Source organism: Nerophis lumbriciformis, linkage group LG32 (assembly GCF_033978685.3).
Source record: "Nerophis lumbriciformis linkage group LG32, RoL_Nlum_v2.1, whole genome shotgun sequence".
NCBI lineage: Eukaryota > Metazoa > Chordata > Actinopteri > Syngnathiformes > Syngnathidae > Nerophis > Nerophis lumbriciformis.
The window spans coordinates 7,880,826-7,905,433 of NC_084579.2; the positions used below are offsets into that span (position 1 = coordinate 7,880,826).

General features: G+C 42.4%; 1 protein-coding gene across 1 annotated transcript in view; it reads left to right on the top strand.

Annotated features, from left to right (window-relative positions):
* The window catches only part of antxr1b (ANTXR cell adhesion molecule 1b), a 74,397-nt gene extending 50,817 nt beyond the window's left edge, over positions 1–23,580 (top strand). Inside the window, exons 17-18 of the mRNA XM_061926774.2 lie at positions 8,393–8,473; positions 22,158–23,580. Of these exons, the coding sequence (XP_061782758.1) occupies positions 8,393–8,473; positions 22,158–22,481 (405 nt within the window). The 3' untranslated portion in view covers positions 22,482–23,580. The remainder of the gene's footprint in view (positions 1–8,392; positions 8,474–22,157) is intronic.
* Positions 23,581–24,608: the final 1,028 nt, after the last annotated feature.

Genomic DNA, 24,608 nt, shown 5'->3' on the forward strand with positions numbered 1-24,608 from the left:
GAACGTGCAAACTCCACACAGAAAGATCCCGAGCCCAGGATTGAACCCAGGACCTTTGTATTGTGAGGCACATGTACTACCCACTGAGCCACCATGAAGGAAAGAAGAAAGTGAATACATATGCATAAAAATGTGTTTTCTTTTGTATAATTTTTTTTTTAATGACATTTATGACAACCTTTTACCAAAACATTCTATATTGTGTTTTGGAAAAAGGTTGTCATAAACGTTAATTCATTTAAAAAAAACAATACAAAAGAAAACACATTTTTACACTGCAAAAACTGATTAAATATCTCAAATAAGGGTGATATTTGCTTATTTTCTGTCCGATAAGATAATTCTTCTCACTAAGCAGATTTTATGTTGGAGTGTTTTACTTGTTTTAAGGGTTTTGGTCCTAAATGATCTCAGTAAGATATTACAGCTTGTTGCTGAGATTTGATGACCTATATTGAGTAAAACATGCTTGAAACTAGAATATCAACTGTTGCAAAGCTGTGTCATCAACACTCACAAGTATAAAACTACTTTTTTAAAGTAATTATTTCTTACTTCAAGCATGGAAAAAAGAATCATGATGCCGATTGTCATTACTGTCATTATGTCAAGATAATGGCACTAGCATTTACTTAATTTAAGAATATTTTTCAACATATTGAGCAAAAATGTATCGGTTTTTTTTATACCAAGAAAAGTGCACTTAAAGTTAAAGTTAAAAGTTAAAGTTAAAGTACCAATGATTGTCACACACACACACTAGGTGTGGCGAGATTATTCTCTGCATTTGACCCATCACCCTTGATCACCCCCTGGGAGGTGGCCGCGCCCGGGAATCATTTTGGTGATTTAACCCCCAATTCCAACCCTTGATGCTGAGTGCCAAGCAGGGAGGTAATGGGTCCCATTTTTATAGTCTTTGGTATGACTCGGCCGGGATTTGAACTCACAACCTACCCATCTCAGGGCGGACACTCTAACCACTAGGCCACTGAGTGCACTTGTTATTAGTGAGAATATACTTATTTTAAGGTATTTTGGGTTCATTGAGGTTAGCTAATTTTACTTGTTTTGGAAAGTCTTGACAAGCCGAATTTTCTTGTTCTATTGGCAGATAATTTTGCTTAGTTCAAATAAAATACCCCTCATTTTTGTATTTTCTTTTCTTGTTTTTGAACACTAACTTTTTGCAGTGTATGCATATGTAAATGTTTTCAGTTATAAACATTCATTCACTTTCTTCTTTCCTTCATGGATCTAAACTTTACCGCTGCCGCTATTTTTTTCTATATTTTGATTGTAATATTTTCAGAATATGTTTGTTCTATTTTTGGCCAAAGTAAGACAAAGAAAACAATCTGAAGTCGTCTTCATTTTTTAGTTTTAATGCCATGATTTTAATAGTCCGGCATGCGTGTGCACAAGATTTTCCTCCATGAGCTAAAATGAGTTTGACACCCCTGTGCTAAAAAAAATATTACTAAAACAAAAGTAACGAGAAAAAGTCGAAATGTTGACGCTAATACAACAAAGCTGACATGCGGGTGTTTAAAAAAACAACAATTTTATTTGTTTAGAAAATGAAAAATACCAAAATGGCCCTTGAATATTTTAATTTTTTAATGTGTGGCCCTTATAAAAAAGGTTTAGACATCCATGTGCCAAGCGCTTAAGAATAATAATAATTCCAAAAATGTTTCCTTTTTTTTTTTTTTTATCAGTCAATGACAAATACTTTAGTAAAACTGTGTTATTAAAGGGGAACATTATCACAATTTCAGAATTGTTAAAACCATTAAAAATCAGTTCCCAGTGGCTTATTATATTTTTCAAAGTTTTTTTCAAAATTTTACCTATCACGCAATATCCCTAAAAAAAGCTTCAAAGTGCCTGATTTTAACCATCGTTATATACACCTGTCCATTTTCCTGTGACGTCACATAGTGAAGCCAACACACACAAACATGGCGGAAAGAACAGCAAGCTATAGCAACATTAGCTCGGATTCAGCGGCTTAAGCGATTCAACAGATTACGCATGTATTGAAACGGATGGTTGTAGTGTGGAGGCAGGTAGCGAAAACGAAATTGAAGAAGAAACTGAAGCTATTGAGCCATATCGGTTTGAACCGTATGCAAGCGAAACCGACGAAAACGACACGACAGCCAGCGACACGGGAGAAAGCGAGGACTAATTCGGCGATGGCCTTCTAACCAACGATTGGTATGTGTTTGTTTGGCATTAAAGGAAACTAACAACTATGAACTAGGTTTACAGCATATGAAATACATTTGGCAACAACATGCACTTTGAGAGTGCAGACAGCCCAATTTTCATCAATTAATATATTCTGTAGACATACCCTCATCCGCGCTCTTTTCCTGAAAGCTGATCTGTCCAATTTTGGAGTTGATGTCAGCAGGCCAGGGAAGCTAGGGTCGATATTCTTCTCTTGATCATCTTCGGTGGCATAAGGGACGGTGTGAGCCAAGACATCCAGGGGGGTTTAGCTCGCTCGTCTGCGGGAACAAACTGCCGCCATTGCTTGCCGTGCTACCGAGGTCCTTTGTCCCTGAATTGCTCACACACTCCGGCAGATTCAATGGGGGTCTGGCGGCAGATTTCTTTGACTTTATCGTTGGAAATGCATCTGCTTTGAGTGTCGCAGGATATCCACACATTCTTGCCATCTTTGTCGTAGCATAGCTTTCGTCGGTAAAGTGTGCGGAACAAACGTCCAATTTCTTGCCACTTTCGCATCTTTGGGCCACTGGTGCAACTTGAATCCGTCCCTGTTGGTGTTGTTACACCCTCCGACAACACACCGACGAGGCATAATGTCTCCAAGGTACGGAAAACAGTCGAAAAAACGGAAATTAACAGAGCTGATTTGACTCGGTGTTTGAGAAAATGGCGGATTGCTTCCCGATGTGACGTCACGTTAATAGAATAATAGAAAGGCGTTTAATTCGCCAAAATTCACCCATTTAGAGTTCGGAAATCGGTCAAAAATATATATATTCTTTTTTCTGCAACATCAAGGTATATATTGACGCTTACATAGGTCTGCTGATAATGTTCCCCTTTAAACATTTTTCTTTGTTTAATTTTGTGGAACCCAGGCCACAATTTGGACACCCCTGTGATAAAGTTAGTTTTATTGTGTACCGCCCTCAAACACATTCAACCATTCCCTCCCTATGATTACCAAATGCCAAACAATGACATATATTACAGTAAAAATGGGGGAAAAAGAGGGATGGTGATGAATCTACAGCTGGTGTTGGTGTCTAACGTTGGCAAGAAATAGTTAAATAATGTGTGCTCTCTAACCAGTCAGCTGCTATAATGAGAAGCAGACATCAGCTGAGCTCACTGCTAAATATGGAAGCTTTTCAGCAGGTGTTTCTCCTCCTCACCAAAATAACATTCTTCTACACCTCACACACACTGGGTGTCATTACAGAAGCAAAATAATATAAATTAAAGCTGCAAGCAGCATTGGTCGGGCCCGCGTATTGGGCAGGTGCTAGTCCTAAGTGTCCCAATACTTTTGTCTACTTTTAGTCTGAAGTGTCCCAAGACTTTTGTCTAGTGTACCTACCTTGTCTGCATTGTGTGGGCATGTTGGTGCTTCCTGCTTTTGAGCAGCCATCTTAAAAAAACAGCAGCGCAGCAGCGTCAGTGCAGCGGGTCTTTGAAGGGTCATAAAATCAAAACCGGAGCAGGTATTAAAAAGCTGTTCTATTCTTTTATACACAAGGGTTCAATCTCTCTCCTGTGTTAGTTTGAAGCCTAAACGACAAACGCGCTCAGAGGAGATAGATTTTGAAGGAAGGTGACCGGTTTTTACAAAAATGTTGTTTTGAAGGGGGAATAGCAAACTTCCTGTTGATTTTTGCTGGGGGTTGTCAATTGATGAAATGTAGGTCTAAGTGAAACCTACATTGAGGTTTTTGTTTCATGTCTCTCCGACCTTCCCAGTGGGAGTTACAGGCAGTTTTGTCATATTTATCTTCCGAGGAGCAGTTTTTTCTCCGTTTTATTAAAACATTTCTCTAGAGCGCAATTTTTAAATTTGGGGTTAGGTTTTTTTATTTGATCGCAATTTCTGCTAGTCCTGATGTGTGTGTTCAGTTCGGTGAGTTTTGAAGCATGTTAAGGGGGTCAAATTACAGCTCAAAGAGGCAAAAGTGACTGTTTTTAGTACATTTTTGTCTTGAAGGGGGAATTGCCAACTTCCTGTTGATTTTTGCCCGAGGAAATTAATTAATGAAAAGTAGGGCTAAGTGAGCCCTACATAGAGGTTTTTGTTTCATGTCTCTACAACATTCGTACTGGGAGTTATAAGCAGTTTTCTTTCTAGGGGGCGCTAGAGCGCAATTTTGAGTTTTGGGGTTCGTTTTTTTTATTAAAAGACAATTTTCACAGGTCCTGATGTGTGGGTCAAATGTGGTGAGTTTTGAAGCATGTTAAGTGGGTCAAATTAGTGCTCAAAGAGGCGGCGGAATAATAATAAAACCTTAGAAAAACAATAGGTCCTTATGTCCCATTGCAAAAGGACTCCCGTTGGGATTCCTTTTACAATGGGCCATGCGGGCCCTAATAATAATAATAATTACAGAAGCAAAACAACCCTTGACTTGAATTTAAAGCGCTTGTGTGTGTGTGTGTGTGTGTGTGTGTGTGTGTGTGTGTGTGTGTGTGTGTGTGTGTGTGTGTGTGTGTGTGTGTGTGTGTGCGTGCACTTGTCTCACCATCCTTGTGTGGACATGCACTTGACAAACCACCCTTTCTGTGAGGACCTTTTGACTTGTGAGGACATTTGCCTGGTCCTCACAACTACAGAAGTAAAATACTTTTTTGTACTTTGTGTGTTTTGCATTCTAAAGTGAGGTTGCGACTCTCTACTCCCATCTTGTGCTAGATATATTTTTTCCCATCATTCTAGCTATAGTGGAAAGGGGGGCCCTCCCAACCTACTAACCAAACGTGGGTCCACACAAAGTAGGCAAGACATGTATGTGTGTGTGTGTGTGTGTGTGTGTGTGTGTGTGGTCTGGCAATACTTAATGGGGACATCGCTCTGTTTACATAGTCACCTTTAGGGGACCTCTGACGGTATGTGGACAAAAAAAAACAGGACCCCTAAAGGGAAACCTGTTTTAAATGATAGTCAGATTCATTCTGAAGATGCCTAAGTGATTTGTAAGCTTTGGCCCATAAAACATGTTTACTGGTTAGTTTGAATGTGAGACTTTTGCATACCTGCCAACTTTTGAAATCAGAAAAACCTAGTAGCCAGGGTCCAGGGGCCGCAGGCCCCGGTAGGTCCAGGACAAAGTCCTGGTGGGGGGTTCCTTCGCCCCCCGACGCAAAATGATTATTAGCATTCAGACAGGTTAAAATGTTGCTAAAACCATCACTTTTCTATCAGTCACAGTGACTTTTCAAAACAAAAATATTACAGCAAAAATCATATGGGTTGATTGACATGTTTATTCTGTAAGCTAACTTCAATAGTTTGAAATTATTTTGACAGTTAATGCCAGTTATCCTGTCAACCTTTCACAAGACTTCAATTTGTTGATTGAAAGTATAAACACTTTTTACAGTAAACAAATGATAAAACAGTACTAAACAATTCCATTAAAAAAAAAATTGGTGTCATTATTAACTTTCTGTCCAAGCTTGTATAATCTACTGCCTTGTTCAATTGTAAAAAATATTCTGTGCCTAAAATTCACATTTCTATCACAATTATCATACTGTAAACATGGTAAGCTAACTTCATTAAAATTAATAGTCCTGTCAATAGCATGGAATTACAATTCAAATGTAGTTTTTTTGTAAGCCTTTCAAAAGAATTCAAAATATGAAAAATTAATGAAAATTAATTTAAGCCATCAGACACTTGAAAAGTGGCACATCACATCTCTAATGTAATCATTTTAACTTTTCAACAGAAATAGCACTGCAAAAATATTAAGGACATACTTCTGTATTTTGGTAGTTATGCTGTCAACATTTAACAAGATTTCTTCAACTTGGACTTGAAAGCATAAATAGTATAAACACTTTTAACAGTATAACAGTACTAAACAATTCCAATAGATAACATTGGTATCATTACCTTTTTGTGGCTAAAATCCAACGGCATTAGACTTGTGTTTTTTTGTCCCAACGTGGTCTTTTACATCGCTAATTCCTCCGTGTCCGATCGAAAAATCTTGTCTGCACAAGGTGCAATTCACGTAGTTTTCACCCTTTTTGGAACGGATAATTATTCCCGGATAGGCTTTTGAATATTCTTCACGGAATGACTGCAGTTTTCTTTTCGGTTTAAGACTCGTTTGCGATTTTTCTCCGGCTGATTCCATGATCGTTCGCTCGTTTGGAAACAATGGCAACTGGTGCCTCGTGCTTGGCAGCGGTGCTATAAATAGCCTCGCGCATGGCATTCTGAATGGCTCGATAGGAAGTTACGGGAAGCAGTGTCGATTGTCATTGTTGTTACGCGATTTCGTGAATAAAACTTTTAAAAATATATTTTTTTTTAATTAATGAAAAACCGTATTTTTTATCACTGCAACCGTAACCCGGAATAGGTTGATGAAAACCGTACTAATTACGGGAAAACCGGAGTAGTTGGCAGGTATGCATTTGCACAGCAGCCCCCTCATCGGGCTGTAGCTGGTACATTTAAGTGGTGAAACTTCCTATAAGAGGACAGCTGTAGTGCTGTATTCTGAGGATCATGTCATATTTAATTTTTTTTTTTTTTTTTTAAATGGGCCTCAGTAGTCACGTACTAATTTGTGTGAATTATGCAAAATTATTCAAATTTGGTCCCCATGAACCACATTAACTCTTTTTTCCCCAGGGTCCCCAATAAGAATGATCAGCACATTACTTCATCAATCCAGAGATTTAAAGACGTGTATGAGCTAACTGGGCAGTAGAGATGCGCGGATAGGCAATTATTTCATCCGCAACCGCATCAGAAAGTCGTCAACCATCCGCCATCCACCCGATCTAACATTTAATCAAAACCGCATCCGCCCGCACCCGCCCGTTGTTATATATCTAATATAGACGATGCAAGGCATTAGTGAGGTTATAAAGCTTTTGCCTGTTAAAGAAAGGAGACTGATCCAATGCAGCACAGACATTCAATGCGTGTCACGCTGTCACGGCCCAGACGCACACCAGTGCGCAATCATATGGGAGCCGCGCAGAGCGCACCTCCAAGTGTGTGGAGGTGCGATGTCCCTCGCATCCGCAGCGGCTCCACCCGGGCTCGCGCCCGAGGCTTCAGCGCGCACCACGGCGGCCATCCTACTCGTCGCGGCCTAGCCCTCGCGGCTCTCGCTGCCGGCGACGGCCGGGTATGGGCCCGACGCTCCAGCGCCATCCATTTTCAGGGCTAGTTGATTCGGCAGGTGGGTTGTTACACACTCCTTAGCGGGTTCCGATTTCCATGGCCACCGTCCTGCTGTCTATATCAACCAGGGTGAGCCCCACCCCTTTCGTGAGCGCACTGCGCGCGGAGTGACCCCTGTTACGCGCCCCCGGCAACAGGGGTGGCGGGCAGGTAAGCTGCGCGGGCGGAGCGCGCGGAGTGACCCCTGTTACGAGCCCCCGGCAACGGGGGTGGCGGGCAGGTAAGCTGCGCGGGCGGAGCGCGCGGAGTGACCCCTGTTACGAGCCCCCGGCCACGGGGGTGGCGGGCAGGTAAGCTGCTTACCTGCTGCGCATGACGCCGGCCGCGGCGAAGGCGGACGAGGCGTGGTGTCGGTGCGGTGGGCGCGGTGGTGAACCTGGACGTGCGTCGGGCCCTTCTCGCGGATCACCTCAGCTACGGCTCCCGGTGGGGCCCTCTCGGGGGAAGGGGCCTCGGTCCCGGACCCCGGCGAGGCATCGGGGGCCTTCTCCGCTCCGTAAAAGTGTCCATCTCTTTTTTTTTTCTTCTTCTGTTGTGGCATATGCAGCAGGTGCCTTCTCGTTTTTCGTATGTGGGTAACAACATTTAACTATGTATATATATTTCCGAATTGGTTTAACTGCCACCCGCCTGAATCTATTTAAAAACTAATTTTTTTTTATTTCAACCGCCCGACCCGACCCGCGGATAAAATCTAATTTTTTTTTTATTTCAACCGCCCGATCCGCGGATAATCCGCGGATCGGGCGGTTGTGTCCGCAAACCGCGCATCTCTACTGGGCAGTGGCCATTTTACCTAAAAAAAATTGTATGCCTCCACAACCTGTAGAAAGGGTGGTCCCCACAAGTGATGATCAAAAACTTGGTCCCCATTCCAAATGATAACCAGTGTGTGTGTGTGTGTGTGTGTGTGTGTGTGTGTGTGTGTGTGTGTGTGCTTACTCACAGGGCAAACTGGACGCTCTGTGGGTCTTCCTGAGACGAGGCTATGACCGAGTGTCAATCATGCGACCTCATCCTGGAGACAAGGTGAGATGTTTAATATGTTGAGAAAAATGAATACCAGTAATCACAGCGCACAGTCTATTGTTGAGCAAACATTCTGGCCTCTAAGGTTGCACAAATCATCCAAATTGCTTTCATTGGGTCAAAGAGCTATTACCCACAGGGGTTAGGTGCGATCATTCCACATGTCACACAGCATCACAGGTGGTGTGTTTTGCTTTGCGCCTTTTCTTAGCAGCTGCGTGACACATGCACACTAGCGCCTGTTGTCCAAATGAAAGGTATTTCGGTACTTTTCTAAATAAAGGGGACCACAAAAAAATGGCATTATTGGCTTTATCTTAACAAAAAATCTTATGGTACATTAAACATATGTTTATTATTGCAAGTTTGTCCTTAAATAAAATAGTGAACATACTAGGCAACTTGTCTTTTAGTAGTAAGTAAACAAACAAAGACTCCTAATTAGTCTGCTGACATATGCAGTAACATATTGTGTCATTTATACACCTATTATTTTGTACACATTATTAAGGACAATTGGTAGAAAATGAATTATTAATCTACTTGTTCATTTACTGTTAATATCTGCTTATTTTCTGTTTCAACATGTTCTATCTACACTTCTGTTAGAATGTAATAATCACTTATTCTTCTCTTCTTTAATGCTTTACATTAGTTTTGGATGATACCACGAATGTAGGTATTAGAGATGCGCGGATAGGCAATTATTTCATCCGCAACTGCATCACAAAAGTCATCCACCCAACCAACATTTTATCAAAACCACACCCGCCCGCCATCCGCCCGTTGTTATATATCTAATATAGACGATGCAAGGCATTAGTGAGGTTAGAAAGCTTTTGCCTGTTAAAGAAAGGAGACTGATCCAATGGAGCAGAGACATTCAATGCGTGATAATATTATTTATCATTATTATAGTATTATTGTCATTTCCATTAAGAAAGTGTTGACTATTGTTGCCAATGCCCTCAGATCAGGAGTGCGTTCCTCACACTTTGTGTGCGCAGTTCAGCAAGCAGAACGATGCTTTTAAGAAGTTAAAAAAATGTTTTAGAAAGACTAGGCCTATATTTTCGTTAGGTAAAAAAAATGTTCTGAATTTATTTCAATGAATATTAACTTGTTAACGTTATAATGCTCAAATAGGGACGAGGGCGGGGTGCACAGTGAAACAATTAACAATTTCGCGACAAAGATGAACCTTTATTGATTGATCTGCAGCCATGATAAAATATCAGACAATCTCCATTGTCAACGACAGGCAGGAAAATAAAGATAAACACATAGCCTATGTTGTAGGCATAGGCTCATATGTTTTTAAGTTTAAATAAAAAATGTGCCTCATAAGCCTTAGGCTGTCAATCACGCCCACAAACTTAAATTATACAATAACATATGTATGTCATCCCTATTTAAACAAAAATAAATTATATAAATAATAATAATAAATTGCCTGCAACTTATTGGCCAAGGCAAAAAGCTGAAGGGGGGAAATCAAACCCATCAGACTGCACTTCATCATCAAACTTGAATTATAATGAAAATAGACGGTCGTGACAAACAAAGCAGGCTAAATATGGCCTTTCCTTTTAACAACCCTCAGTAAACGTTTGGGAACTGAGGAGACACATTTTTTAAGCTTCTCAGGTGGAATTCTTTCCCATTCTTGCTTGATGTACAGCTTAAGTTGTTCAACAGACCGAGGGTCTCCTTTAAGGTATTTTAGGCTTCATAATGCGCCACACATTTTCAATGGGAGACAGGTCTGGACTACAGGCAGGCCAGTCTTTTACTATGAAGCCACGTTGATGTAACACGTGGCTTGGCATTGTCTTGCTGAAATAAGCAGGGGCGTCCATGGTAACGTTGCTTGGATGGCAACATATGTTGCTCCAAAACCTGTATGTACCTTTCAGCATTAATGGTGCCTTCACAGATGTGTAAGTTACCCATGTCTTGGGCACTAATACACCCCCATACCATCACAGATGCTGGTTTTTCAACTTTGTGCCTATAACAATCCGGATGGTTCTTTTCCTCTTTGGTCCGGAGGACATGACGTCCACCGTTTCCAAAAACAATTTGAAATGTGGACTCGTCAGACCACAGAACACTTTTCCACTTTGTATCAGTCCATCTTAGATGAGCTCAGGCCCAGCGAAGCAGACGGCGTTTCTGGGTGTTGTTGTTAAACGGTTTTCGCCTTGCATAGGAGAGTTTTAACTTGCACTTACAGATGTAGCGACCAACTGTAGTTACTGACAGTGGGTTTCTGAAGTGTTCCTGAGCCCATGTGGTGATATCCTTTACACACTGATGTCGCTTGTTGATGCAGTACAGCCTGAGGGATCGAAGGTCACGGGCTTAGCTGCTTACGTGCAGTGATTTCTCCAGATTCTCTGAACCCTTTGATGATATTACGCACCGTAGATGGTGAAATCCCTAAATTCCTTGCAATAGCTGGTTGAGAAAGGTTTTTCTAAAACTGTTCAACAATTTGCTCACGCATTTGTTGACAAAGTGGTGACCCTCGCCCCATCCTTGTTTGTGAATGACTGAGCATTTCATGGAATCTACTTTTATACCCAATCATGGCACCCACCTGTTCCCAATTAGCCTGCACACCTGTGGGATGTTCCAAATAAGTGTTTGATGAGCATTCCTCAACTTTATCAGTATTTATTGCCACCTTTCCCAACTTCTTTGTCACGTGTTGCTGGCATCAATTTCTAAAGTTAATGATTATTTGCAACAAAAAAAAAGTTTATCAGTTTGAACATCAAATGTGTTGTCTTTGTAGCATATTCAACTGAATATGGCTTGAAAAGGATTTGCAAATCATTGTATTCAGTTTATATTTACATCTAACACAATTTCCCAACTCATGGAAATGGGGTTTGTAGCACCAAACACCTTCATTACGTGTGTCTTACAGGAGCATCAATAGTTGCTTTTCAAAATATGGGAAATCTCTTGGGAAAATACAGGATTTTTCTACATCCCAATAACTTGCCATCTAGTCAGTTTTATAGAAGTGTACGGATTTATTTCACTGTAAGGTTTCCTCCTAACGGACCCTTGAATATTGCGGACATTGAAATCAGTTCAATTCTAGGCTTCTTCACATAGCTCATAGATGAGATATTTTTCCATCTGGCTGACGTTTCTTTCTGGAATGTTACAGAAAGTAAAAGAATGCTGCCTCCTCTTCTTTACTTATATAATAAGTCTCCTATGTGTCAAGATATTGACACACATTTGGGATCTCTTTCCTTCATGTCCCTCCATGTTGATTGAATGACGGAACATCAATCTGATCGCGCTCCTTTAGTGAGCCTCATGCCCAGAGTGTTGCGGACGGAGGCTCGATCGTGGCAGTAGCGAGACAAACAAAACAATACCGGGAAAGAAGGACAAAAACTGGATTTGCCGGAAAAATATGGAAGTTTTGTTTTGAAAGCTCAGCAGAAGCGATATACCGCGTACAAGCGACGACGATTGCACGAGGAAGAGAAAGTGAGAGGGAGGGTGTGTAGTAGAGATGCGCGGATAGGCAATTATTTCATCCGCAACCGCATCAGAAAGTCGTCAACCATCCGCCATCCACCCGATGTAACATTTGATCAGAACTGCACCCGCCCGCACCCGCCCGTTGTTATATATCTAATATAGACGATGCAAGGCATTAGTGAGGTTATAAAGCTTTTGCCTGTTAAAGAAAGGAGACTGATCCAATGCAGCACAGACATTTGCGTGCCACGCTGTCACGACCCAGACGCACACCAGTGCGCAATCACATGGGAGCCGCGCTGAGCGCACCTCCAAGCTCGTCTCGCTGCCGGCGACGGCCGGGTATGGGCCCAACGCTCCAGCGCCATCCATTTTCAGGGCTAGTTGATTCGGCAGGTGGGTTGTTACACACTCCTTAGCGGGTTCCGACTTCCATGGCCACCGTCCTGCTGTCTACATCAACCAGGGCGAGCCCCACCCCTTTCGTGAGCGCACTGCGCGCGGAGTGACCCCTGTTACGCGCCCCCGGCAACAGGGGTGGCGGGCAGGTAAGCTGCGCGGGCGGAGCGCGCGGAGTGACCCCTGTTACGAGGGGGTAAGCTGCTTACCTGCTGCGCGTGACCCCGGCCGCGGCGAAGGCGAACGAGGCGGGGTGTCGGTGCGGTGGGCGCGGTGGTGACCCTGGACGTGCGTCGGGCCCTTCTCGCGGATCGCCTCAGCTACGGCTCCCGGTGGGGCCCTCTCGGGGGAAGGGGCCTCGGTCCCGGACCCCGGCGAGGCGTCCCTTCTCCGCTCCGTAAAAGTGTCCATCTCTTTTCTTTTTTTTTCTTCTGTTGTGGCATATGCAGCAGGTGCCTGCTCGTTTTTCGTATGTGGGTAACAACATTTAACTATGTATATATATTTCCGAATTGGTTTAACTGCCACCCGCCTGAATCTATTTAAAATCTAATTTTTTTTTATTTCAACCGCCCGACCCGACCCGCGGATAAAATCTAATTTTTTTTTATTTCAACCGCCCGATCCGCGGTTAATCCGCGGACTCCGCGGTTGTGCCCGCAAACCGCGCATCTCTAGTGTGTAGCTCTGCAATGGGAAAATGTTTACTTTTCACACGCAGGGCAAACGGGCAACACTTGCTCCCCTGCATAGTCACGGATTTCTTCACAAAATTACTTTTTTCCTTGCGGAAAATATAACGTTTCGTTTTTGTTTACAAAAAGTCAGTACTACTTCATAAATGAAACTCGTACAGCCTAATAATAGTCAATAATACAGCAGATCATACAGTTCATGTTGGTAATGACCAGTGTTGGGTTAGTTACTGAAAACCAGTAACTAGTTACTTTATTTCAAAAGTAACTCAGTTACTTACACCAAAAAGTAATGCGTTACTGTGAAAAGTAACAATTTAGTTACTTATTTTTTTCCCTTTTTTTTTTTAAGGCTCCCATTAATGCCCTTTTAGCCTTCATTTCAGTACTGTTATTGCACTGGAGAATAATACAATCTGTTGATCAACTTGACATGCATTTGCATCACTGAACTCTGCTATGCAATGTGCTCTACTTACAACACACAAAGACAAAGATATGTTTCAAAGGGCCAATTTATTTCAGGCCAGAACAAATTGACAAAACTATTTTAAATAGCTGCAACATAATGGCACTTTAACTTTAACTTTAAGTAGATAGGATCTTTGATCCGAGACACAACTTACATTTAACTAAAATGTTATTTTCTTTGTGCTCGACAAAAGAAAAGTATTGAGAATGTCTCCATGTTAAAAAAAAATCGACTTCTGGCTTTGCCATGATGTCTTGTTAGTTGTTATGAGAGTCGCGTATGTGTGTGTGTGTGTGTGTGTGTGTGTGGCCCTTTAAGATATGACAGCGTGTGAGGTGAGTGACGTCAGTGGGCGAGAGAGGTGAGCGAGCGGCGACAGTGAGTGCGTGCAGGTGCTCTAGCTTGGTGAATGGCTGCGTCCAATAAAGTCACAAAGTTGCAACAAACCGCCCGTCTTGTCATTCACCCTCAGCTGTAAAGACCCACTGCCGGGTAAAGTGAAGGTTGTTAGCCCCGAAGACGTACATAGGCCCTGGAGGAACGTCTCCCCTGCGCTCCTCAACTGCGGTATGGTAGTCTCCCCCCGCCCCCACCCACACAAAGCACGCCTTTTCTTTTCCACCGCTGCAATAAAACACACTCAGATCTTCTGTTTCTATCCGATACTACATGAAAAATAACGTAAAATAACGCAGTAACGCATCATGTAGTAACGGTAACTGAGTTACTGAATATAAAAAATAACGCGTTAGATTACTAGTTACCGCCGAAACTAACGGCGTTACAGTAACGCGGCATGGCGTAGTGGGTAGAGCAACCGTGCCAGAAACCTGAGGGTTGCAGGTTCGCTCCCCGCCTCTTACCATCCAAAAATTGCTGCCGTTGTGTCCTTGGGCGGGACACTTCACCCTTTGCCCCCGGTGCCACTCACACCGGTGAATTGAATGATGAATGATAGGTGGTGGTCGGAGGGGCCGTTGGCGCAAATTGCAGCCACGCTTCCGTCAGTCTACCCCAAGGCAGCTGTGGCTATGAATGTAGCTTACCACCACCAGGTGTGAATGTTTGATGGGTTCTACATGTAAAGCGACTTTGGGTACTTAGAAAAGCGCTATATAAATCCCAGTTATTATTATTAGCGTGTTACTTTGTAACGCGTTAGTCCCAACACTGGTAATGACTAAAGATGTCCGATAATGGCTTTTTTTCCGATATCCGATATTCCAATATTGTCCAACTCTTAATTACCGATTCCGATATCAAGCGATACCGATATATACAGTCGTGGAATTAACTCATTATTATATGGCGTCACATTAGTGCCAAAAATCCGAGCGCATTAAAACTGTTATCGCGTGCTGATTCTCCACTTCGTGCGCGCGCGACACCCTTTTGCGCGCGCGCGGTGCCTTTCTGTGCGCGCGCGACGCCTTTCTGCGCGCTCTCTGTGTACTCCTGGCATCTCTCCTCGCGCTGTCATGTTTCTTTTTGGCACTTTGGGGGCGGGTATGCTTAGACGGCCCCTCCTTTCTGATTGGCTGTGAGCATTTTTCATATGACCAATCATTCACCAGCGTAGCAACGTTGTAGCCATCTTACCTCGGACAGCTAGCCTCAATCATTACATTGATGTCAATGGTACATGTACTAATTAAATTACCACAACTTGCTCGATTTTCGACCAATTAACAAACAGTTTGCCTTGTTACAAATCTTATTACATGTAGATATGACATAGGATGCTGTACCTGTTGAAATTGCCTCTTTCGCTTTAAAAAAAAAAAAAGACTTAATTGTGCAACATAGTTGTGTAGGGTCAGTGTTAGTCAGTTCTCTGATTATTTTAAACTGTTTCAGAATACATTATTAAAAGCTATTTTTTACCATTTTAAAAACAAAATTCAAAGATTATTTCATTAATTTTATGGCTGAATCAAAAGAAATTCCATAAATTAGAAAACAAATGTTCAAGAAGAAGTGAAATTATAAAATAATGTCATGGTTGGATGTTATTGCTGGTGGACCAGTTCTGGCTGAAAGATGTGATTATGGTGTTTGTTGTCTTATTATTTATTTGGGTCACATTTTGTATTACCGTATTTTCCGCACCATAAGGCGCCCTGGGTTATAAGCCGCGCCTTCAATGAACGGCATATTTCAAAACTTTGTCCACCTATAAGCCGCCCCGTGTTGTAAGCCGCATCTAACTGCGCTAAAGGGAATGTCAAAAAAACAGTCAAATAGGTCAGTCAAACTTTAATAATATATTAAAACCAGCGTGATGTGGGCGCGCATGGAATCGTATATCAACATGGACGGAGCTGCGTGAAAAAAGCCACCCGGCCTCTTCGCGTAAACTTAAACTTACCTTAACCACTCGCTCATCTTTTCTTCATCCATCCATCCCTTCGAGTTAGCTTTTATGATGACGCCGGCTGGAAAGGTCTCTTTTGGCAAGGTCTTCCTTTTGAATATCACCATGGGTGGAAGTTTCTGGCCATTAGCATGGCAAGCTAGAACCACAGTGAAGGATGACTTCTCATTCCTTGTGGTGCGAATATTCACCGTACGTGCTCCCGTTGTATCCACAGTGCGGTTCACAGGAATATCAAAAGTCAGTGGAACCTCGTCCATGTTGATAATGTTCTCTGGCCGGATCTTTTTTTCAGCTATCTTGTTTTTACAATATGCACGGAAAGTAGCCAGCTTTTCTTGAAAGTCTTTAGGCAATTGCTGTGAAATAGTCCGTGTGCGGATGGAGAGATTGCGTCTTTTCATGAACCGGATCCCTGTCGCTTAGTAGGAGCCATTTTGTGGTCTTTACAGATGTAAACACACAAAGGAAATGAAACGTACGGTAATATCCGCGCGCTTTTTCTTCTTCTACGCGGGCGGGTGGTTGCTTACAGTAGAAGAAGAAGCGCTTCCTGTTCTATGGGGGCGGGTGCTTACCTTGGCGTTTGCTTGCGTAGAAGAAGAAGCACTTCCTCTTCTACGGGGAAAAAAGATGGCGGCTGTTTACCGTAGTTGCGAGACCGAAACTTTATGAAAATGAATCTTAATATTAATCCATATATAAAGCGCACCGGATTAAAAGCCGCACTGTCAGCTTTTGAGTAAATTTGTGGTTTTTAGGTGCGGCTAATAGTGCGGAAAATACGGTACCCTGTATTGTGTTTATGTGGTATGAAATAACCTTCATCAGCGCGCGACATTTTTTTATCCACTTCTTCCTCCGTAAATCTTGATACATATTGACGATGACCCGCCCTGCTATACTTTTGATTGGCTCTGAGCATTTTTCAGCATTTTTCGCCTGACCAATCAGAAAGAAGGGGCCGTCTAAGCATACCCGCCCCCAAAGTGCCAAAAAGAAACATGAGAGCGCGAGGAGAGATGCCAGGGGTACACAGAGAGCGCGCAGAAAGGCGTCGCGCGCGCACAGAAAGGCACCGCGCGCGCGTGCAAAAGGGTGTCGCGCGCGCGCACGAAGTGGAGAATAAGCGCGCGATAACAGTTTTTATGCGCTCGGATTTTTGGCACTAATGTGACGCCATATTATTATGCCTAATTTTGTTGTGATGCGCCGCTGGATGCAATAAACAACGTAACAAGGTTTTCCAAAATAAATCAACTCAAGTTATTGAAAAAAAGTACCGACATGGCACTGCCATATTTATTATTGAAGCCACAAAGTGCATTCTTTTTTTTTAACATGCCTCAAAACAGCAGCTTGGAATTTGGGACATGCTCTCCCTGAAAGAGCATGAGGAGGTTGAGGTGGGCGGGGTTGGGGGGGTGTATCAATCAATCAATGTTTATTTTTTATATAGCCCTAAATCACATTGTAGCGTGTATTGTAGCGTCCCGGAAGAGTTAGTGCTGCAAGGGGTTCTGGGTATTTGTTCTGTTGTGTTTATGTTGTGTTACGGTGCGGATGTTCTCCCGAAATGTGTTTGTCATTCTTGTTTGGTGTGGGTTCACAGTGTGGCGCGTATTTGTAACAGTGTTAAAGTTGTTTATACGGCCACCCTCAGTGTGACCTGTATGGCTGTTGACCAAGTACGCATTGCATTCACTTGTGTGTGTGAAAAGCCGTAGATATTATGTGATTGGGCCGGCACGCAAAGGCAGTGCCTTTAAGGTTTATTGGCGCTCTGTACCTCTCCCTACGTCCGTGTGCACAGCGGCGTTTTAAAAAGTCATAAATTTTACTTTTTGAAACCGATACTGATAAGTTTGAAACCGATACCGATAATTTCCGATATTACATTTCAAAGCATTTATTGACATTCCTAGTATTGACCAGTGTAGCCAGTAGGTGGCAGTAGGACATCTAAACTGCATGTTAGGACAAGCACAGAAGAAAAGGTGGAACAAATGTAGCCAATGGCTGAAAGTTTTCATTTTGAGCTGTACTTCCTGCTGATTGGCTGCCGATGCTTGTGGCGTCTTCATAATCGTCATCAAATGTCATCTTCATCTGTTCTTAATATTCATCAGTGGTGAGAGCTTTTACGTTTCCTACTTTCAACATGTGTGAGGCACATCATCTAAAATGGGTGTTTTTAGGCTTTTTAAACGTATGTACGTTATTTGTGGTATTTTACCATTCGTTGTAGCCCGTGAAAGCAAGAAAGCGCGCATGATATGATATGAACTTTCTTTGGCTTTTTTAGGATCAACAGTACATCCTTTGCTTAGTCCTTTGTTAGAAGTTTTTTTTTTTAGCACCACTGACTTCAAAAGAAGGATCAGACAGTGAGAAGAACATGCACAGGAAGGAAACAGACTCACATTTGTTGTCAAAGTTAGGGCAGCATGTCTTGTTTTTATGTTTTACTGCGGTCAACTTCTTTTAGCACTTTCATCAGATGTGAAACTAATTAAATGCACCTTCTACACTTAAAGAGGAAACTGCACTTTTTGGGGGGGGGAATTTTGCATTTAATTCACAATCAAGAACACGTTTTTCTTTTTTTATGCCTTCTAATTTGTAAAATCCAACAAGTACAATGTGGCTAACCATGAAGCTAATTGTGTCCATAAAGCCGTTAAAAAAAAAAAAAAAAAAAAAAAAAAAGAACTTTCCAAAATCCGCCAACAATACTCCTTAAAATTAACCAAGTGTTAGCGATATTGTTATTGTAAGGGCTAAAGCTAAGGAACTACTTTTAACGGCGCTTTGATACAGGTTACGGAACGTAAATAAAGTATTAACAGATTTTTCGGACTATAAGGCGCACTTAAAATCCTCAAATGTTTTCAAAAATCGACAGTGCGCCTAATTATTCTGTCCCAATACTTTTGTCAAGGTGTAATCCTAAGTGTCCCAATACTTTTGTCCAGTGTAAGTGTCCCAATACTTTTGTCAAGTTTTCGTCATAAGTGTCCCAATACTTTTGTCCTGTGGTAGTCATTAGTGTCCCAATACTTTTGTCAAGTTGTAGTCCCAAGTGTCCCAATACTTTTGTCCAGTGGTAGTCATAAGTGTCCCAATACTTTTGTCTACTTTTAGTCCGAATTGTCCCAATACTTTTGTTTAGTGTACCTACCTTGTCTGCATTGTGTGGGCACGCTGGTGCTTCCTGCTTTTAAGCAGCCTTCTTGAAAAAACAGCAGCATCAGCGCAGCGGCTCTTAGAAGGGTCATAAAATCAAAACCGGAGCCGGAATCAAAACTCTTTCGATAACTTTTAATCAGAAGGGTTCAATCACTCTCCTGTGTTAGTTTGAAGCCGAAACGACAAACGCGCTCAGAGGAGATAATGTTTGAAGAAAGGTGACCGGTTTTTACAAAAATGTTGTTTAGAAGGGGGAATAGCAAACTTCCTGTTGATTTTTGCTGGGGGTTGTCAATTTATGAAATGTAGGTCTAAGTGAGACTTACGGAGAGGTTTTTGTTTCATGTCTCTCCGACCTTCCCAGTGGGAGTTACAGGCAGTTTTGTCATTTTTTTCTTCCGAGGAGCAGTTTTTTCTCCGTTTTATTCAAAAATTGCTCTAGAGCGCAATTTTTAAATTTGGGGTTAGGTTTTTTTATTAGATCGCAATTTTAGCCAGTCCTGATGTGTGTGTTCAATTCGGTGAGTTTTGAAGCGTGTTAAGGGGGTCAAATTACAGCTCAAAGAGGCAAAAGTGACTGTTTTTAGTACTTTTTTGTCTTGAAGGGGGAATAGCCAACTTCCTGTTGATTTCAGAACAATTCTGGTTGCGCTTATTGACCTTAAAGCAATTTTATTTGGTACATGGTGTAATGATAAGTGTGACCACTAGATGGTAGTCACACATAAGATATATGTGTAGACTGCATTATGATGGCACTAAACAACACCAAAACTTTAAATGTTCCATTGAGAATATAGAACATTACACACGACACTCAAAAATCTGTCAAAAATGTTTATTGTACGACTTCGGTAAGCTATGAAGCCGCACCGCTTGATGGATTGTCGGCGCATTAACCATACAAGTATTATTATGGTGTGTGTGTATAAGGACCACACAATGGCACCTATTAGCAGACATTGTCTGGTGTTTTGTTTCACAATACTATGCAAAATCAATTTTTCTTACCTTCTGGTACCTGCTGATCTGTATTTGGGATCTGCATAAGTCCTGAAAATTTGCGCACATCCGCCATGACGTCATAGTCGATAAACTTCTTCTTTTTCTCTACCTTCTTGTTATGGGACATTCATCCTCCGCTGTTGCCATTTCTAATATAAAGTAGTGTAAAGTTCTGACTTATATCTGTCAGTAAACTCACCATGAAAGCACTAAAACATACCGGTGTAGTGAGTTTACTTTATTCACCCAAGGAACTTTAGTTCTTAGAGAGTTCCGGTCGGACGATTTTTAATCGGGCGTTCTTTTTGGGCGTTGTTGTTGCACTAGTGAGCCACGGATGAGAAGATGCTGCTCCGTTATTGATTGAAGTAAAGTCTGAATGTCATTAAAACAGTTAGCTCCATCTTTTGACACTTCTTCCACTCCCGTCCTTGCACGCTACACCGCTCGATTCGGAATCGCTTGGGGGTAGCGATTCCGAATCGAATCGCTACCCCCAAGAAGCGAATCCAATCTGTAAAACATCATCTATGCAACATTTTGACCAAAGAACCACCATTACATGTTATGTAGACCACAAAGAAGTCTTTTACATTTAGAAAATAATAATAAAAATATGACTCCTTTAATGAGTCTTATAATCCGGTGCATCTTTGTATAAAAAAAGACCTGAATAGACGTGCTCATCGGCAGTGCGCCTTTTAATCCGGTGTGCCCTATGGTCCGAAAAATATGGTATTTTAGATGCATTTTTAAAGTGATTTCGAGGCAGACTGGATTGCTCCCATTTAGAGATGTCCGATAATGTCTTTTTTGCCGATATCCGATATTGTCCAACTCTTAATTACCGATTCCGATATCAACCGATACCGATATATACAGTCGTGGAATTACCACCTTATTATGCCTAATTTTGTTGTGATGCCCCGCTGGATGCATTAAACAATGTAACAAGGTTTTCCAAAATAAATCAACTCAAGTTATGGGAAAAAAATGCCAACATGGCACTGCCATATTTATTATTGAAGTCACAAAGTGCATTATTTTTTTTAACATGCCTCAAAACAGCAGCTTGGAACTTGGGACATGCTCTCCCTGAGAGAGCATGAGGAGGTTGAAGGGTGGGCGGGGTTGAGGTGGGGGGAGGGGGTAAGGGGTATTGGGGTGTGTATATTGTAGCGTCCCGGAAGAGTTAGTGCTGCAAGGGGTTCTGGGTATTTGTTCTGTTGTGTTACGGTGGGATGTTCTCCCGAAATGTGTTTGTCGTTCTTGTTTGGTGTGGGTTCATAGTGTGGCGCATATTTGTAACAGTGTTAAAGTTGTTTATACGGCCACCCTCAGTGTGACCTATATGGCTGTTGACCAAATATGCATTGCATTCACTTGTGTGTGTGTGTGAAAGGCCGTAGATATTATGTGATTGGACCGGTTTATTGGCGCTCTGTACTTCTCCCTACGTCCATACAGCGGCGTTTTAAAAAGTCAGAAATTTTACTTTTTGAAACCGATACCGATAATTTCCGATATTACACTTTAAAGCATTTATCGGCCGATAATATCTCCCATTAGCTGCACAGCTAGCCGCCTAAAACAAGCTGATTTTTACAAATTGGAAGTCAAAAAAAACAAAATTGTTTTCTTCTTGTCTCATTAGGATTCCCCCGAACGTGCAGTTCCCCTTTAAATGTAAACAATGTCTGTTTTTAATTAAAAACAAGTTTAAATAGCCCTTGCATGCTTTGACTTTTCAGTCCCCTCAGTAAAACAAGTCGTATTGTATTTAGCAGGAACACAATAGATTCATCATAATGTCCTCAGGAGACTGGTGTCTGCAGAAGTCATTTAAAAAAAACTACCTCCTCCAGGTTCCAGCGTCAGGATGGCGGGCTGGGCAGGAATGTGCTTTTCCTCCTTGACACTCACTCACTTTTACGTACTGCAGCTTTCCATCTGCTGAGAGCTGCCAGTTGTTGAAGACACTCCAAGAAAGTCAGACAGCAGCTGCTTCTTGTCTCATTAATGATTGTCTTCTTCTTCAAGGGAAAGTGCATCAACTTCACCCGGACTAAGGCCTACCCGGCCCCTCGCTACCCCATCTACAAGCACCCCTCCACGCCCATCTACACCCTGCCCCACGGCGGGCAGTGCCCCACCTCGGACGACGCCTTCCCCTTGCCGCCGTCGCCCACCTCCACGCTGCCTCCGTTGCCGCACGAGCCCCCGCCGCCCCTCAACAACGCCAGGCGCCTCTCCGCTCCCCCGTCGCCCACCGGCTCCCTGCCGCCCCCGCCTCAGGGCCCGCCTCCTTGCAGAGCCCCGCCTCCGTCCCGCCCACCGCCACGCCCCAATCAGGACGACTACTGATGCTAAAGAACTCCTGAACAGTTAAGTTGGATTCTTTTTTTTTTTGTTTGTTTGTTTTAAATAGGGGCTGATGTGCAATGAACTTCCTTCCAAAACTTCGCTGTCCAATGAAAAGCAACTAATAGCAGGTCCAATCAGAATTAAAGCTGCAAGCAGCGTTGGTCGGGCCCGCGTATTTGGCAGGTGCTAGTCCTAAATGTCCCAATACTTTTGTCCAGTTTTAGTCCCAAGTGTCCCAATACTTTTGGCAAGTTGTAGTCCCAAGTGTCCCAATACTTTTGTCCAGTTTTCGGCCTAAGTGTCCCAATACTTTTGTCCAGTTTTCGGCCTAAGTGTCCCAATACTTTTGTCCGGTGGTAGTCATAAGTGTCCCAATACTTTTGTCCAGTGGTAGTCATAAGTGTCCCAATACTTTTGGCAAGTTGTAGTCCCAAGTGTCCCAATACTTTTGGCAAGTTGTAGTCCCAAGTGTCCCAATACTTTTGGCAAGTTGTAGTCCCAAGTGTCCCAATACTTTTGTCCAGTTTTCGGCCTAAGTGTCCCAATACTTTTGTCCAGTTTTCGGCCTAAGTGTCCCAATACTTTTGTCCGGTGGTAGTCATAAGTGTCCGAATACTTTTGTCTAGTGTACCTACCTTGTCTGCATTGTGTAGGCACGCTGGTGCTTCCTGCTTTTAAGCAGCCATCTTTAAAAAACAGCAGCAGCATCAGCGCAGCGGGTCTTTGAAGGGTCATAAAATCAAAACCGGAGCAGGTATTAAAACGCTGTTCTGTTATTTTATACACAAGGGTTTAATCTCTCACCTGTGTTAGTTTGAAGCCGAAACGACAAACGCACTCAGAGGAGATAGATTTTGAAGAAAGGTGACCGTTTTTTACAAACATTTTGTTTTGAAGGGGGAATAGCAAACTTCCTGTTGATTTTTGCTGGGGGTTGTCAATTTATGAAATGTAGGCCTAAGTGAGACCTACATAGAGATTTTTGTTTCATGTCTCTCCGGCCAGGCAGTTTTGTCAGTTTTTTCATCCGAGGAGCAGTTTTTTGTGCGTTTTATTAAAAAATTGCGCTAGAGCACAATTTTGAGATTTGGGGTTAGGTTTTTTCATTAGATCACAATTTTTGCCAGTCCTGATGTGTGTGTTCAGTTTGGTGAGTTTTGAAGCATGTTAAGGGGGTCAAATTACAGCTCAAAGAGGCAAAAGTGACTGTTTTTAGTACTTTTTTGTCTTGAAGGGGGAATTGCCAACTTCCTGTTGATTTTAGCCCGAGAATGTACTATTACGAAATGTAGGTCTAAGTCAGACCTACATAGAGGTTTTTGTTTCATGTCTCTCCGACCTTCCTAGTGGGAGTTACAGGCAGTCTAGTTTTTTTTTTCCTAGGGGGCGCTAGAGCGCAATTTTGAGTTTTGTGGTTCGTTTTTTTTTTAAAAAGGCAATTTTCGCAGGTCCTGATGTGTGGGTCAAATATGGTGAGTTTTGAAGCATGTTAAGTGGGTCAAATTACAGTTTAATGTGGCGGCGGAAGAATAAAGAATAAAGAATAAAACCTTACAAATTCAATAGGTCCTTATGTCCCATTGCATAAGGACTCCCACTCCCTGTGGGAGTCCTTATGCAATGGGCCATGCGGGCCCTAATAATGGGAGACGTCCGTTCCAGTGTCAAAACTACAAACCGCCTTATACTGTAAAGCACATTTTGACTGGCATGCAAGTGTAACAAAGTCCTTAAAGGGGAACATTATCACAATTTCAGAATTGTTAAAACCATTAAAAATCAGTTCCCAGTGGCTTATTAATTTTACCCATCACGCAATATCCCTAAAAAAAAGCTTCAAAGTGCCTGATTTTAACCACCCGTCCATTTTCCTGTGACGTCACATAGTGAAGCCAACACAAACAAACATGGCGCATAGAACAGCAAGCTATAGCGACATTAGCTCGGATTCAGACTCGGATTTCAGCGGCTTAAGCGATTCAACAGATTACGCATGTATTGAAACGGATGGTTGTAGTGTGGAGGCAGGTAGCGAAAACGAAATTGAAGAAGAAACTGAAGCTATTGAGCCATATCGGTTTGAACCGTATGCAAGCGAAACCGACGAAAACGACACGACAGCCAGCG